Source organism: Rhinoraja longicauda, chromosome 4 (genome assembly GCF_053455715.1).
Source record: "Rhinoraja longicauda isolate Sanriku21f chromosome 4, sRhiLon1.1, whole genome shotgun sequence".
Classification (NCBI taxonomy): Eukaryota; Metazoa; Chordata; class Chondrichthyes; order Rajiformes; family Arhynchobatidae; genus Rhinoraja; species Rhinoraja longicauda.
The window spans coordinates 35,750,560-35,767,859 of NC_135956.1; the positions used below are offsets into that span (position 1 = coordinate 35,750,560).

The 17,300-nt window shown below is 39.4% G+C and overlaps 1 protein-coding gene across 7 annotated transcripts in view; it reads left to right on the forward strand.

The window, feature by feature from the left end:
- The window catches only part of LOC144592689 (DENN domain-containing protein 3-like), a 132,010-nt gene that overhangs the window by 102,998 nt on the left and 11,712 nt on the right, over positions 1–17,300 (forward strand). For 6 of the 7 annotated variants that reach the window (XR_013547165.1, XM_078397506.1, XM_078397507.1 and 3 more), the window contains 6 exons: positions 2,443–2,547; positions 8,177–8,436; positions 10,297–10,464; positions 12,283–12,409; positions 13,294–13,392; positions 14,513–14,652. Coding sequence is in view for 6 of the 7 variants with exons in the window: in XM_078397506.1 (XP_078253632.1) it covers positions 2,443–2,547; positions 8,177–8,436; positions 10,297–10,464; positions 12,283–12,409; positions 13,294–13,392; positions 14,513–14,652 (899 nt within the window). In the remaining variant the exon portion in view is untranslated. The remainder of the gene's footprint in view (positions 1–2,442; positions 2,548–8,176; positions 8,437–10,296; positions 10,465–12,282; positions 12,410–13,293; positions 13,393–14,512; positions 14,653–17,300) is intronic. The other variant, XM_078397510.1, reaches the window with a different exon arrangement.

Here is a 17,300-nt window from a genome sequence, read left to right on the forward strand (position 1 = left end):
TGCTTTTGTTTTCGTATGGCGGTGTGGTAATTTGCATATCTTTGTACCTTAATTGCAATAAAAGACCTTTGAAACCTTTGAAGAAAGAAATCGGGAGGGTGAAAAAAAGACCATGATATAGCTTTGCCAGAGAAAAACAAGGAGAGTCTAAAGAGACGTTATCAGTATATTAAAGGAAAAAACGCTCGCTAAGACCAAAGTGGACATCTATGTCTGGAGCAGCAGGAATTGGGTGAGATCGTGAATAAATATTTTTCCTGTTTTAATTCTGGGTAGTCGGCAGGGCTTTGTGCATGTGAGATTGTGTTTCACAAATTTGATTTCATTTTATTTTAAAGAAATATCTAAGAAGGTTGATGAAGTCAGGCCAATAGATGTAGTTGACATGGACTTCAGTAAGGCTTTTAATGTTTGACATGGTAGGCTACTCTGAATTGCATGGGATCCAGAGAGAGAGTTAATTGGATATATAGTTGGCTCGATGGTAGCAAGCAGAGGGTGGAAGGTTGTAGTTTGGACTGGAGGCCCGTGACTAGTGGTGTATCTCACCATTGTTGTTTGTCATATATATCAATGATTTGGTTGAGAAATATACTCGGCAAGTATGTAATTTACACTAAAATAAGTGTTATTGTAGACAGTAAAGAAGGTTACCAAGAATTGCAGCATCATCCTCATTAACTGGGTAAGTGAGTCAAGGAATGGCAAATGGATAAGTGTGACAAAATCAGATCATGAGGTATGCATTTTGGAAAATCAAACCAGGGTAGGACTTTCACAGTGAACAGTAGGGCTCTGGGCAGTGTTGTAGAACAGAGGCCTAGAAGTACAGGTACATAATTTAACCTAATAACACAGGTAAACAAGGGGGTGAAAAGGTCTTTTGGAATGTTAACCTTCATCAGTTAGGGTATTGAGTCCAGAAATTGGGATGTTGAGTTTTAGTTGTATAAGACATTGTTGAGGCTATACATGGAGCATTATGTTCAATTTTGATCACCCTGCTACAGGAAAGATGCCTTTAATCTGGAAAGAATGTCGGAAAGATTTCCTAGGATGTTGCCAAGGATTTGAAGGGCTAGGCAGGTTATGTCTTCATCCCTTCATCCATAGATCTTCATCCCTTAGAGACTGAGGAATGATCTTCTAAAAGTGTATTAAATCATGAAGAGCATGGAAAGGGGAAATGTACAGTCTTTTTCGCAGAGCAAGAACTTTTTCGGGGCCTCAAGAACTAGAGGTGACAGGAGAAAGATTTAAGAGGGGCAACATTTTCACAGAGAGGACAGTAAGTGTATGGAAAGTGTACCAGAGGAGGTAGTTGAGGCAGGTACAATAACAAAATTAAAAAATATTTGGAAAGGACAGGAAAAAGAGATATGGGCCAAATGTGGACAAATTGAACTAGATGGGCATCTTGGCCGTCAAGGACAAGTTGGGCTGAATTGCCTGTTTCCGTGCAGTATGACTCTTAATTCATTGTCATATACACCAGGTTGCAATGAAATTCCTGGTTCACATAAATCTCACAAAGTAAACACTATACATACAGTAGTGATAAATGCAAGAATAATTACAACTATTGCAAAAAGGCAAAATATTGCATGATTGTAGTATAAATTTCACGTTGTTTAAAAGAATATAAAGATACATTAACAGAATAATTAACTGAGGTAAAGTTAAGAATGAGAGTATGTGGTAGTGTTAGGAATGGGTTGTGAAGAGGGTGTTGGGTAGCAATGGGGGGGGAAAACTGATCTTAAATCTGGACATCCAAGATTTCAGGCGGAATAGCCAGGGTAATGGACACCCTTCACGATACTTCCAGCCTTCCTGATGCAATACACCTTGAACATGGACTGTGTGGAAGAAAGTGGCAAGCCCATGATGGTCTGGGCTTGTAACTTCCTTAATGGCCCAAACATGGTTAATAATCTGATGTAAGGAATGCTTATCAAAAGGAGTCATAATATGATCAAATTCAATGTTACATTTTAAAAGGAGAGAGAACAACTTAAGATACCTTCATGTGTTTGAATAATGGAGACTTTTGTTAAGATTTCATTTAGTAATGCTTGCAAAGGGCAGGACAAAATTACAGTATTTTCCAATTTTCACATGAAAACTTGTGTGGATTCAGTTATCCGTTTACATCTATGGAACTTTAAAGAAATTTTTGATTGCCTCACTGCTACTCATGCTGCAAAAAAACAGTTCAATAATGATATATTTGCTGGTGGCTAGTTTCCAGGTAAGTATTTTTGTCCTTGTCAGCTGAAGTTTTGCTATTGTAAATTTCCATTTCCTTTAAATTGACCCTAAATGTTAGATCAGAATAGCATGTGACTTTATTTTCTATTGAGTTACTTAAATAGGGAGGTAATCCTTCATTTAATTCTCAAAACGCCTCTCCTTTGTTTTACCTATATTGTTTTCCCTCAGTTAATTCTGAAAAGAACAAACTTAAATATCGTGACATGACAACGGAGCAAATTCCAACAGCTAAAGTGGTTTCAAGATCAGTGTTTTATTTATCGGCTGAGACTGGTAAGCAGAATTTGATGCTGGCCCATCACCATAAACTAACACTAACGTTAATGATCTTTTTTAAAATAAAACTACCATGGCCAGAGTCTTTAAATACTCATCTACGTTTATTGAAGCTAAATTTCCTTTCAACCTTTTTATGGTAAAGCAGGCATTTAATATTTCTCTCATTATCTTTTTTTTAATAAAGGTGGTGTTCAGCTGGCTTCCTGAACTGTTGCATTGCTTGGGGTTTCCTTCAGGTAGCTAATTTCAGTACAGGTAGTTCTGCTCTAACGTGCGTGTGTTTCCATAATACAATTAATGAATATGCAAACACTATTTGTATTACGCAGGCCAAATTGGATATAGCAAGATTTTGATCTGGACCAGATAAACACTTATGATAGTTTTTTTCCCTGCTTAACTTCCAAAGTAGCTTGAGAAAAAACCCTTTGCATGTTGTAAGAAAGCCTCTTTACATGTAACCTTTCTGCAATATCAGACACCATTGAATCTTAACAACACAGCAGCTAGTTTCACCGGGAGGTCATTGAAATTGACAAGCAATCGCTTCTATTGACATTTGTGCAATGATACTCTCAGCCTATATATCAGAGAAAAGCTAGAAAGCAGGTGTTCCACATAAAAATTATTAAGCGTTTGATATTGTCCGATCACTACAATGCTTTTAGTGCTACCCAAAGTTACATGTTTCTGGGTCTTTCTAACTTTCGTCATTTTGTGACAGGTTTATGGTGTACTTTTAAACTGGTAATATCCGTTTCATCCTATACTGTCTTTGTACCAATTGAAAAATAACTGCAGATGTTTATTGCTTCCACAAAATGCCTTCAGATTTTAGTTTTTTTGTATGATTATTTTTGTTCATTGCAGTTTGGAATTAAATAGAACATTTGATAAGTAAAAGTGATTGGAAACACATTATTTTTTCAAACTTCAGGAAGAAGATATCTATTTTAGTGATTTTTTTTCCCCTGAGATCTAAATACTGTATTGGTAATGCCTCGAGAAAGAACCTTCTCTTTAAACAGTGAAGTATTCTTATGAAGATATGCTATTTTATTTCTATTAAATAAGCCGGCTAGGCAGATGCAGAGGGGGGTGGTTCTGGGACGCCAGAATGCACTGCTGAGCCTACTGGAGACGTGGGTTCAATCAGCGAAACGTCGATGAAAGTAGGTGCCCACTTGATAACCCCAATGACGTGTCTGCCTAGCCTTTCTCAACATCGGAGGAGCATAGGTGAGTGCATAAGCCTCCCATTACCACCGGGAGCAAATTGACATTTGGTACTTTGGATTTCTAACATCTTGTCCTGTGTATTTGGAAACAAACATATCCAAAAGATACTGCTTGGACAGGTGCGGTATTCCCTCAACATGGTTTGAGGTATGACTCCAAATTATGTAATATTTTTGGATAACGCTTTTGACCTATAATCTGCCCTGAGATGAAAATGTTGCCCTAAAGCTAATGTGCAGATCACATCTTTCTTCAGAGGGAAGTATGAATTTGATAAAATTTTAAGCATTATCACGTCACATTATTAAAAAATTGATAGAGGAGATTTTGCAGAGAAACAGAATTGAATGCTAAAATTGAAAATGTTCTTTATGGGAAATGCTTCTGCTGTTCTTCTTGCTTTCACTACCTTTCTGCTTTTGTGGGTACAGAGATAGCCAAGGATGCTTATGTGGAAATCATAGAGTCCACTACAAATAGGGCAGGTAGTAGCTGACTGAATGGCCGAGGTGGTCGTGGGGTGGAGAGGTGGTGCAGTTTGTAAGGCAATGTTTCTTATGCAGGCCAAGAATGACCTTGAAGCATGAACTTGAGGGTTAATTGAATGCTGTTTCTCCACTTTGTGCCGCCCCGGGCCAGAGGATCCCAGAAAATAGTGGGGATGTTGCATTTCTTCAAAAAGCTTTGAGCGTATCTTAGAAACCTTTTCTCACCTATCACAGGGCATGGGTATGCAACATAGCCGACTGATTGCTACTAGTACATCAAGGCTGGGATATTGGCCTCAGACTAGGCACTGATGTTCATTTAATATCCTTGCAGTAAATCTGCAGATTGTGCTGAAAGCTGTTTGGGAATCTGATAAAGGAATGAAATACTAATTGCTGCCACTTATAGAACATGGAACAGTTCAGCACATGAACAGGCCCTTTGGCCCACAATGTCCATGACGAACTTGATGCCAGATTAAACATGCCTGCTCGTGATCGTATCCCTCCATTCTCAGTATTTCCATGTGCCTATCTAAAACCCTCTTAAATGTTACTATCATATCTGCTTCTACATGACCTGGAGCTCTCCTGTGGTTAGAGAGGATACAAAGATCTTTGTCAAGGCCCCAGCAATCTCCTCTCTTGCCTCTCTCAAAAAAAAATGTGGGATAGATCCCGTAAGGCCCTGGGAATTTATCCACCTTAATACTCATCAAGAGACCAAACACCACCACCTTGATCTTAAAATGCTTTAGCATATTAAGACATATATAACCCGCTCTGATCTCATTATCTGCCATGTCCTTCGCCACAGTGAATACTGCGACCATTTCCTCTGGCTCTTGTCATCAATTCCCTCTTTTATCTTTGAGTTGTCCCATCCGCCCTCTTGCTACCCATGTTTTTATGTATGTATAAATTGTCTTGGGATTCTCTTCAATCATGCTTGCCAATGACATTACATGGCCCTTTTTGGCCCTCCTAATTCCTTGCTTGAGTTCTCTCCCACTTTCTTTATATTCCTCAAAGGCCCTGATTTCATCTTCCTGAACCTTGCATATGCTTCAATTTTTCTTTCTGACCAAATTTACATCCGCTCTCATCATCCAAAGTTCCTTTATCTTGCCATCCTTATCCCACCCCCTTACTTGGAACATGCTGTTCCTGAGCTCTGATCAGCTTGTATTTAAATGACTACCTCATGACAAATGTGGACTTATCCAATAATAGCTGCTCCCAGTTTACTCTCCCTAGCTCCACCCTAATAATGTTATAATTTGCCCTACCTAATTTAGTACTTCCCCCAAGGTCCAGCTTGCCCTTATTAATAACTATCTTAAAACCTATGGAGTTGTCATCACTGTCCCCAAAATGCTCTTGTACAGAAACAACAATCACCTGGCCAGGTTTGTTTTCTCGTAAAAGGTCCAGGATGGTCCATCCTCTAGTTGAACTATCCACATACTGTTTCAAGAAACCAATTTGGATATATTGAACAAATTCTATCCCATGAAAGTCTCTTGGACTGAGAGTCGTAGTCAATAATGAAGAATTCAAAGTCACCCGATATAACATCCATATTGTTTTTATTTCTTTTTTAATCTACATATCTGTTCCTCTATCTCCTGCTGGCTATTGGGAGACCGACAGTGTAATCCCAATAGAGTGATGCATCTTTCTTATTTTTAAGTGTTCCCAATATTGCCTCAATGGATGAAGCCTCCAGTATGTCTCTCAAAATGCAACTGTGACATTTCTCCTGATTACCAATGCAAATTCTTTCACTTTTGGCTCCCTCCAATTCATATTTGAAACATTGGGACTCTGGAATGCTGAAGTGCCAATTCTATCCCTCTTGCAAACATTGTCTTTGTAATGGCCACAAGGTTCCATGCACTGATCCAGGCTCTATCTGCTTTACCCATAATACAAATTATATTGAAATAGATTGTGGTGCATAATTATGATTATGTTGTGTTAATGATTTCAAGCAGCTTTTATGGCTTTATATGTTGCTTTGCTTCAACTATTATTTTCTATCTTTAACTGCTTGTGAGGAAGATCATTCTGTATTTGGCAATTTTGCAGAACAATTGCTATTTTGACCAAATGCAATTGACCCAGAATCCTGTTACTGCTTTATAATACGTCTTGGTGCATCGGCATACTGTATAACTTGCAACATTACTATGCTGTCATGATTTTTTAAAGTCATCATTATGAATTTAAGAGTTTTAAGTTTTGTTTGTTACAAGCCAAATCACAATTCTGCATGGATTTTAAGGAGTAAAAAATCTTGCGGCAAATGGCCACGATTTCTCAATCTTTACTTTATATGGTTAAATATAAGAAAAGCTTAAGAACTATAGAACAGTAAGCCTAACATCTATGGTAGGAAAGTTACTGGAGAGGATTCTGAGCAATAAGATATACATGCTTTGGATGGACAAGGGTTGATTTGAGATAGTCAGTAAGGTGTTGTGCATGGAAGATTATGTTTCATGAACTTAATTGAGTTTTTATTTGAAGAAGTGACCAAGAATGTCGATGAGGACAGGGCCGTAGACATAGTTTATATGAACTCCAAAGTTTTTGATATGGCTCTGCATAGTAGACTGCTCTGAAAGGTTCAGGGAGACTTAGTTACTGGATTCAGTTAGATTAATGGTTGGAAGAAGAGAGTGGTGGTGGAACGTTGTTTTTCAGACTGGGGGCCTATCACTATGGTGTGCCTTAGTGATCAGTGCTGAGCTCATTTGTCATCTCTATCAATGATTTGGATGAGACGGTCGGTACAAGGCAAGATCAGTAAGTTTGAAGATTACACTAAAATAGATTGTATTCTAGACAAGTGAAAATGATAATCGATAATTACAGTGGCATCTTGAACAGCTGGGCAAGAGGACAGAGGAGTGCAATTGAAATTTAATTTGGATAAGTGTGAAGTGTTGCAGTTTGGGATTCATACAGTTAATGCCAGGACCCTGGGGAAAGTTGTAGAGCAGAGGGATCTCAGAGTACAAGTACATAGTACCCTGAAAGTCATATCTCGGGTAGATCGGATGGTGAAGAAAACTTTTGGCATGTCGGGAGTTGAGTATAAAAATTGGAGCACTCTGTTACAGTGGTATAAGACGTTGGTGAGGTTGCACCTGGAGTATTATGCTTGGGTTTGGTATAGGAAAGTTGCCATTTAGATGGAAAGGATGCAGAGAATGAGGATGTTGCTAAGACTTGGACCTAAGCTTATAGGGAGTGGTTGGGCAGGTTTGGACTTTTTTCCCAGGAGCGATGGAGGCTGAGAGGTGATCTTTATAGGTTTTCTGGGGAAATTAAGAACTAGAGGGGATAGATTTAAGATTAGAGGAGAATGATTTAATTGAAAACGAAGTGGCTACTTTTTCGTTGGTATTTAGAATAAACTGCCAGATAAAGTATTTGATGCAAGTACAGTACCAAAATTTAAAAGACATTTGGACAGGTACATTGATAGAAAAGATTCAGGGGCACTAGCTTGGATGGGCGGGGGGAGGGAGGGGGGGGGGTGGGGGTGCGGCATCTTGTTAGCCGTCGACAAGTTAGGGCTTAAGGGCCTGTTTATTTATGACTCCCTCGATTAAGCTTTCCGACTGGAATATTGTATTTGTATGTATTTTACTCAAATTTTATATTTTTAACATGTAATGATTATTAATTTCATAACTGTAATGTAGGTTGCATTAAAAATGACAATTTGGAAGATGAATAAATAAATTAAAAGCTTTTCTCTTGGAACACATCCAATGCCTGTGGAGAATCTTTTAATTCTATTTTGAATAAATTGTGTATTTTGAAAGAGATATTCGGTTAATGAAAGTCATTCATTGAGAATTTTAATTTTGTTTGCATTTAAGGACACCTGAAACAGATTGATCCTGAGACATTTAGAGACTTCTACAATTTTTGGAAAGAATCAGAAGCTGAAGCCCACGAAGTTAACCTTCCACTGGAAGTGATAGAATATTTGGATAAAAACGAGAGCGTCTTTAAATTGTCATCAGCTGTGAAGACCAACTATGGTGTTGGTAAAATTGCATTGACACAGAAACGACTATTTCTTCTTAAGGAGGGCAGACCTGGCTATGTTGAAATCTGCAAATTTAGAGATATAATGGTACTATGGATTGTTGTTATGACTAAGCTTTCTGAATGCTTGGTATTTGTTGTTGTTTATAACTTGTCATACTACATAGTTTGTAGCAGAGCTGCTGCCCAATTAATTAAACATAAGCCCTTGTATCATTCGTTGATTCACATAACAAATGATCAAATATAGTAGGTATTTATTCACAAAATGCTGGAGTAACTCAGCAGGTCAGGCAGCATCTCGGGAGAGAAGGAATGGGCGACGTTTCGGGTCGAGACCCTTCTTTAGACTAATATAGTAGGTATATTAGCACTTAAATGAATGCCCTCTAAAATATATTTTCTTTCTTTCATTCAGTTAGATTTAAAAAATATATATATATATTCTATATTCAATAATAAACAACACATACGATGGTTAATATCTTAATTAGTTAACTATTGAGATGTACTGATCATCCTCAAATTTGACCTCTGGAGATGAGAGATAAAGCAATTGCTTTTAAAATGGTTACTCAGCACTATTGTCACTTACAATTCAAAATGAGGGGACAGGATGGTGAACATTTTGATGCTTCATTATCTTGGGGCTTTTTATTTAGAAACATAGAAACATAGAAAATAGGTGCAGGAATAGGCCATTCGGCCCTTCGAGCCTGCACCGCCATTCAATATGATCATGGCTGATCATCCAACTCAGTAGCCTGTACCTGCCTTCTCTCCATACCCCCGATCCCTTTAGCAAAAAGGGCCACATCTAACTCCCTCTTAAATATAGCCAATGAACGGGCCTCAACTACCTTCTGTGGCAGAGAATTCCACAGACTCACCACTCTCTGTGTGAAGAAATGTTTTCTCATCTCGGTCCTAAAAGACTTCCCCCTTATCCTTAAGCTGTGACCCCTGGTTCTGGACACCCCCAACATCGGGAACAATCTTCCCGCATCTAGCCTCTCCAACCCCTTAAGAATTTTATATGTTTCTATAAGATCCCCCCCTCAGTCTTCTAAATTCCAGCGAGTACAAGCCCAGTCTATCCAGTCTTTCCTCATATGCAAGTCCCGCCATCCCAGGGATTAATCTGGTGAACCTTCTCTGTACTCCCTCTAAGGCAAGAACGTCTTTCCTCAGGTTAGGAGACCAAAACTGCACACAATACTCCAGGTGCGGTCTCACCAAGGCCCTGTACAACTGCAGCAGAACCTCCCTGCTCCTAAACTCAAATCCTCTTGCTATGAATGCCAACATACCATTCGCTTTCTTCACTGCCTGCTGCACCTGCATGCTTGATATCCTAAAGTAAGGTTATCTGTATTTTCAAACCACTTCTGCCTAGGAAGTATATTGGAGAACAATTCTAAATGTGTTTCTAAAGAGCACTGTGAAACAAAATTATTGTGATTTAAAATATCTGAGATATTTGGAAAATGATCAAAGCCAGGGTTGAGGTTAGCTTTGGTTTAAAGAGGATAAAGAGTTAGGAATTGGGAGAGAATTCAGAGTTTAAGATTTTTAGCTAAAGGCATAAACACTAATGATGTAGTCAATTCTAATAATGTTAGAAAACTCATGGATGTGGAAGCTCATCGATCTCGGACGCTCTGAAGATATGAAGAGATTACAGAAAGACGGAAGGGCAAGACTATAGCAGAATTTGAATGCAAGGATGAGAATTTGTGAATCAAGTTTTAGTTTGTAGTTCAGCATTGACAAATGAGAGGTAAGCAGGACTTGTTGTGAGTTAGGGCGGGGATACAAGATTCTGGAGAGGAGAACAAGGGAGGACCATTGAGAGGATGTGAATTTGGAATATGTAAACTGTAAGCCACTGCTGAAGTAATTCATTAAAAAAATGTTGATATGTAATATTTTCTCCCTCTTTTGTCAGGAAGTTGAAAACGTATCAGTGATGTTTTTCCCACTTCGAATCCCAGCTCTGAAAATTAAAACTGCTCTGAATGAGCCATTTGTTGGAAACCTGAAAACTGAACGTGATCTTTGGCAACTGATTGTGAAAGAGATGTGGGCTGGGAGAACAATGGCAGATAAATACAAGGTTTGATTATTTTTTTGAATGCTAACTATTTTAGAACTGTTTTTATAAAACTAATAATCTAAACCCTTGATCAACTTTAATGGATTTGGTAAGATTCTCATGAGAAACTGTGTTCTATCGAGACTGTTCAATTTCACCTGCATATTCCGATTTTATAGCAATCTTTTGCTTTCTTGAGGAGCTATAAATAATTATTTGTATGAAGGAACTGCAGATGCTGGTTGAAAACTAAAGATAGACACAAAATGCTGGATTAACTCAACGGGACTGAAGGGTCTCGACCCGAAACGCCACCCATTCCAGAGATGCTGCCTGTCCCGCTGTGTTACTCCAGCATTTTGTGTCTCTCCTCACTATAAATAATTAGGTTTATATATGTAGACATGTCTTTAAGAGAGTCCATGGTTGCAATGATTGCAGAAACCCCAATAATTTCAATTTCAATGGAATTTAAACTGGTTAGATTTGACAACAGGTCAACTGGGATTGATAGATTTGATGGACAGGTATATGGATGGGAAAGGTTTGGAGGGATATGAGCCAAGTGCAAGTAAATGGCAACAAGTTTCCCATGGACAGGTTTGGCCAAAAGATCTATTTCTATGTTGTGTATCTTTAGACTTTAGATTGTACGGAAACATACCCTTTGGCTCACATGCTGATCAGCAATCACCCCGTACATGAACATTATCCTACACACTAGGGACAATTTACAATTTTACCAAAGCCCATTAATCTACAAACATGTATGTCAAGTCAAGTCAAGTCAAATTTATTTGTCACATACACATACTCGATGTGCAGTGAAATGAAAGTGGCAATGCCTGCGGGTTGTGCACAAAAATAATTACAGTTACAGCATATAAATAAAGTTAATAAGTTACTAAACATAGCACAAAAAGTGTCGACAAAATTTAGTCTCTGGGGTTATCAAAGTTGACAGTCCTGATGGCCTGTGGGAAGAAGCTCCGTCTCATCCTCTCCGTTTTCACAGCGTGACAGCGGAGGCGTTTGCCTGACCGTAGCATCTGGAACAGTCCGTTACTGGGGTGGCAGGGGTCCCTCATGATCTTGCTTGCTCTGGATCTGCACCTCCTGATGTATAGGTCCTGCAGGGGGACGAGTGTAGTTCCCATGGTGCGTTCTGCCGAACGCACTACTCTCTGCAGGGCCATCCTGTCCTGGGCAGAGCTGTTCCCAAACCAGACTGTAATGTTGCCGGACAGGATGCTCTCTACAGCCCCAGAGTAGAAGCAATGAAGGATCCTCAGCGACACTCTGAATTTCCTCAGTTGTCTAAGGTGGTAAAGGCGCTGCTTAGCCTTACCCACCAGTGCGGCAATGTGCGTTGCCACCCCTAGGACTTTAGGACTTTAAGAAAGGAATGGGGTTAGTAAGGTAAATCTTTTACAAAAAGAGAGGAAAACCCAATATTGAAAATGTGTTGTCTTCTAAATAACTAAAATGGAAACTCTATTGAGCAAACAATTTAAAGCTGGAGATAGTTGAAAAGTTGATTAATTTTGCTGAAAAGTTGCATTATGCGCCGTATTATGAATTTTAATGTAAAAGTTTGAATTTTGGACATCAAAATTATGAATTAGTAAAATCAAATGTTGGGAGATCTGCTTTTAGATTATTTTATTGCATAAGTAGATAAAAGTATAAAGCAGAAAAATAAAATTTCAAAATTCTAAAATTTTGATATCTTTAATTTCTGTAATGTCGAAGTTTTTTTTACTGTGTAATTATTCTTCAATATCACAGCTGTTCCATTTTATAACTTTAGTAAATATATATTTTAACTTGCTGTTTTAGGATCCACAGTACATTCAGGAAGCATTGACAAATGTTTTGTTGATGGATGCTGTGGTTGGATGCATGCAATCACGAGCCATTTATGCTGCTTCTAAATTGGCTTATTTTGACCAAATGAGGAATTTGGGTAGGAACAAAAAATCTTTGTTAATTTTTTTGATTTTTCAATCTTATTTTTAATAATTTTTTTCCAGACTTTGCGGTGACATTGTTTATTAGAAAAGATAATTTGAAGCACAAATATGGGTTTGAAGCATAGAGTAATAACACTTGATAATAGACCCATAAGTAAGCCATATACATTTTAATTACATTCTAAATTATGACAAAATTATATGTTCATTCTAACATAACAACAAATATTGAACTGCACAAGTGGCTCTCACTGTTTAAGGGCGGGGGGGGCTCTAAAATCCTTCCACGTGACAGGTACATTAACTACCGATTTAAAGTAACACAATGTTGCACAATGCAATTGTGCCAGCTGCATTCATATGCAGTCTCTCACAAATATGTACATTTTGTGCCCTTGTCTACTGCCACCTATCTCACTTGCCTATCCCGTCGACCATCTTCCCCTTGACCTCTCACACTTGGAGTCCACCACATCCCAAACCTATTCTCCTTTGTGGCAGCTTCTAAACTGGGCACTCCTTTTTCGCATGTCTCCAGTTACAGATCCTGGCCACATTTTGGTGCCACTTTCCCAACTGCACTCCTCCCCATGTTCAGAATCCCATGTGCACAACTGGCCCCAATCCCCATTGTGTTCCGTTCACACCCATGATTCTGTTCTCGCTGTACTCCCTCACCACACTTTGCCCTGTTCCTCCTGCACTCTATCCTCACTCTTGGACACGTGTGATTGGATAATTAATGTTTCTGTGCATGGACTTCTAACCTCATATGTGGTCAGTCTTTAGTTACAGATACTGACTAATTTGATGTGTTTTTCAAGGTTCTTTAATTTAATTTTTGTTTAGTTTCTGTTTTATTGTAAATTTATTCTAGTGGTTCCAAAAACAACCTTGGAGACTTTAAAACACAAGATAAATCCTTCTGCTGATCAAACTAGTCCCCAAGCTGTGAATGCGCTTTTGTATGCACCAGGTAAAAATAAGTCATTTTTAAAAAGTAATTAGATGCAATTATATCAAGTAATTTTATTGACCTAAAATAGTACTTTTTTGTCTTCATGGAATATTACCAAATCTGCGGTGATGAAAATAAATCACTCTTAAACTGCGTGAGCACTGTCTGATTCAGTTGTAAGGAAGAAAATAAATGTGACTAGTTGTGGTTTATTATCTATTGTTACTTTCTTGCATGGATTTGGTTGTATCGGCATCTCACTGTGAAAATATCCAAGCTCTCTCTTGTACTTTGTTTAATAAGAAAGGACTAGACCAAGTGGACCCGTTGGGCCCAAACCACATCTGCATTGGTACAGCACCCTCTCCTCCCCCCCGCCCTCCCCCCCCGCCCTCTCCCCCCAGAAGAGGGCAACAATGCAATTCCAAAGTTTTGGCTGTAGTTCAGGAACAAGCGAACAAACGAGAGTTTTAGTACTATAGATATACAAGCTCTTTATTGACATTGAGCTCCAGCTTACATTTACCTGGTTGAGGAGAGGAAAACAAGAAAAATACATGTAACCTGTGGGGAGGTTGAGGAAATCTCACCGTTCGCTTGGTTATGTGTAATGTTAATTTTAAATTACAAGGATTCAACTACACCCACCCTTTATATCCCGTGCACCCACCATTTCTACCTTGTGCCCCATATGGACGTGCACCTATTTCTCCCCTCGTCCTCTCATTCCATCTATATTCCTTCCTCTTGCACCTCTGTCTTTTCATCTCTGACCTTTGTCCAACCATCTGCCTATCAAAAACTCCCCTTACCTATAACAACCTATTTCCTGCCAGGCTCTGTCCTCTTGCTCCTCCTCCCTTCTAGCGCCCCCCCCCCCCCACTACTGAGTTACTCTAGCACTGACTTTTTTTTAAACCAGCATTATTTCTGAAGTTTGAATCATCTCTTGTTATAGCAAGTAAGAGTGAACAATTATGTTGTAAGCTGAAATTGTGCTTAGACCTTGACTTGATATTAAAAAAATTCTAGATCATTAAATTGAAACCATCGTGTTGCTAGAAATAGCAAAAAGTTTCATTATTTTTATTTTTTACTTAATCATGTATGAAATCATTAATGAAATATATTTTGTTAGGTAATTCAAATTACCCAGAAGAGGGCAACAATGCAAATCCAAAGTTATGGTGTGCTTTAAGTGAAGGAAAAGTAGTGCTCATGGATGCAGCATCCTGGTGCATTCAGCAACATTGCATTCAAGTAGGAAACTCAAAATTGGTGAGTTCACCGCAAAACTACTTTTAATGGGGGGGGGGGGGGGGATAAAGTGCATTAAAGATATGTGAAATGCAACGTGAAAAGTAGGTTGAGTAAATACAGAATAATCCATCAGAGGTAATAAAACTGCATAGTCATAGAAACATAGAAAATAGGTGCAGGAGGTGGCCATTTGGCCCTTCGAGCCAGCACCGCCATTCATTGTGATCATCGCTGATCATCTACAATCAGTAACCTGTGCCTGCCTTCTCCCCATATCCGTTGATTCCACTAGCATCTAGAGCTCTATCTAACTCTCTTTTAAATTCATCTAGTGAATTGGCCTCCACTGTGGCAGAGAATTCCACAAATTCACAATTCTCTGGGTGAAAAGGTTTCTTCTCATCTCAGTTTTAAATGGCCTCCCCTTTATTCTTAGACTGTGGCCCCTGGTTCTGGACTCCCCCCCAACATTGGGAACATTTTTCCTGCATCTAGTTTGTCTAGTCCTTTTATAATTTTATATGTCGCTATTTGATCCCCTCTAATCCTTCAAAACTCCAGTAAAAACAAGCCTAGTCTTTCCAATCTTTCCTCATATGACAGTCTCTCCATCCCAGGGATTAACCTTGTGAACCTAAGCTGCACTGCCTCAATAGCAAGGACGTCCTTCCTCAAATTAGGAGACCAAAAACTGCACACAATACTCCAGATGTGGTCTCACCAGGGCCCTATACAATGGCAGAAGGACTTCTTTGCTCCTGTACTCAAATCCTCTTGTTATGAAGGCCAACATGCCATTGGCTTTCTTCACTGCCTGCTGTACCTGCACGCTTACTTTTAGTGACTGGTGTACAAGGACACCAAGGTCTCGTTGCACTTTCCCTTTACCTAATCTGACACTATTGAGATAATAATCTGCCTCCTTATTTTTGCCGCCAAAGTGGATAACCTCACATTTATCTACATTATACTGCATCCGCCCGCTCACTCAACCTGTCCAAGTCACCCTGCAACCTCCTAACATCCTCTTTGCAGTTCACACTGCCACCCAGCTTTGTGTCATCCGCAAACTTGCTAGTGTTACTTCTAATTCCATCATCCAAATCATTAATATATATTGTAAATAGTTGCTGGTCCAGCATCGAGCCTTGCGGCACTCCACTCGCCACTGCCTGCCATTCTGAAAAGGACTAGTTTATTCCTACTCTTTGCTTCCTGTCTGCCAACCAATTATCTATCCATGTCAATACCCTACCCCCAATACCATGTGCTCTAATTTTGCTCACGAACCTCCGCTGTGGTACCTTATCAAAGGCTTTCTGAAAGTCTAGAAACACCACATCCACTGGCTCTCCTTCATCCATTTTACCTGTCACATCCTCACAAAATTCCAGAAGATTAGTCAAGCAGGATTTCCCCTTCATAAATCCATGCTGACTTGGACCAATCCTGTTACCGCTATCCAAATGAGCCGTTATTACCTCTTTAATAATCTTCCCCACCACCGATGTCAGGCTAACTGGTCTATAATTCCCTGTTTTCTATCTCGCTACTTTCTTGAAAAGTGGGATAACATTAGCTACCGTCCAATCCACAGGAACTGATCCTGAATCTATTGAACATTGGAAAATGATCACTAATGTGTCCACGATTTCTTGAACCACCTCCTTGAGTACCCTGGGATGCAGACCATCAGGCCCTGGGGATTTATCAACCTTCAGTCTCATCAGTCTACCCAATACTATTTCTCGCCTAATGCAAATTTCTTTCAGTTCCTGTCTCCCTTGATCCTCTGTCCACTAGTACATCTGGGAGATTGTTTATGTCTTCCTTAGTGAAGACAGATCCGAAGTACCTGTTCAACTCTTCCGCTATTTCCTTGTTACCCATAATAATTTCACCCGTTTCTGCCTTCAAGGGACCCACATTTGTCCTCTCTCATGCCTTCATAGTCCCCTTTGTCCAACTACAACACTGACATTCCTGGTTTAACCTTCTCCCTCTCAAATTGCAGATTAAAACTAATCATATTATGGTCAATACCTCCAAGCGGTTCCTTTACCTTGAGTTCCCTTATTAAATCTGGTTCATTGGACAACACTAAATCCAGAATTGCCTTCTCTCTGGTAGGCTCCAGTACAATCTGCTCTAAGAATCCATCTTGGAGGCCCTCTACAAACTCCCTTTCTTAGGGTCCAAGAAGAACCAACCTGATTTTCCCAGTCTACCTGCATATTGAAATTTCCTGATAACTGCAGTGGCATTACCTTGGTTGCATGCCAATTTTAACTCCTGCTGCAACTTACACCCTTTATCGAGGCTACTGTTTGGGGGTCTGTAGATAACTCCCATTAGTGTCTTCGTACCTTTACAATTCTTCAACTCTATCCACAGTGACTCGACATCGTCAGTCCCAATGTCACCCCTCGCAAGGGACTGAATTCCATCCTTCACCAACAGAGCTACCCCACCTCCTCTGCCCACCTGCCTGTCCTTTATATACGAAATATACCCCTAAATATTCAGTTCCCAGTCCTGATCCTTCTGCAGCCATGTCTCTGTAATCCCCACAATGTCATACCTACCAATCTCTAACTGAGCCTCAAGCTCATATACTTTACTTCTTATACTTTCATATATAGTACTTTTAATCCTTTGCTCATCTC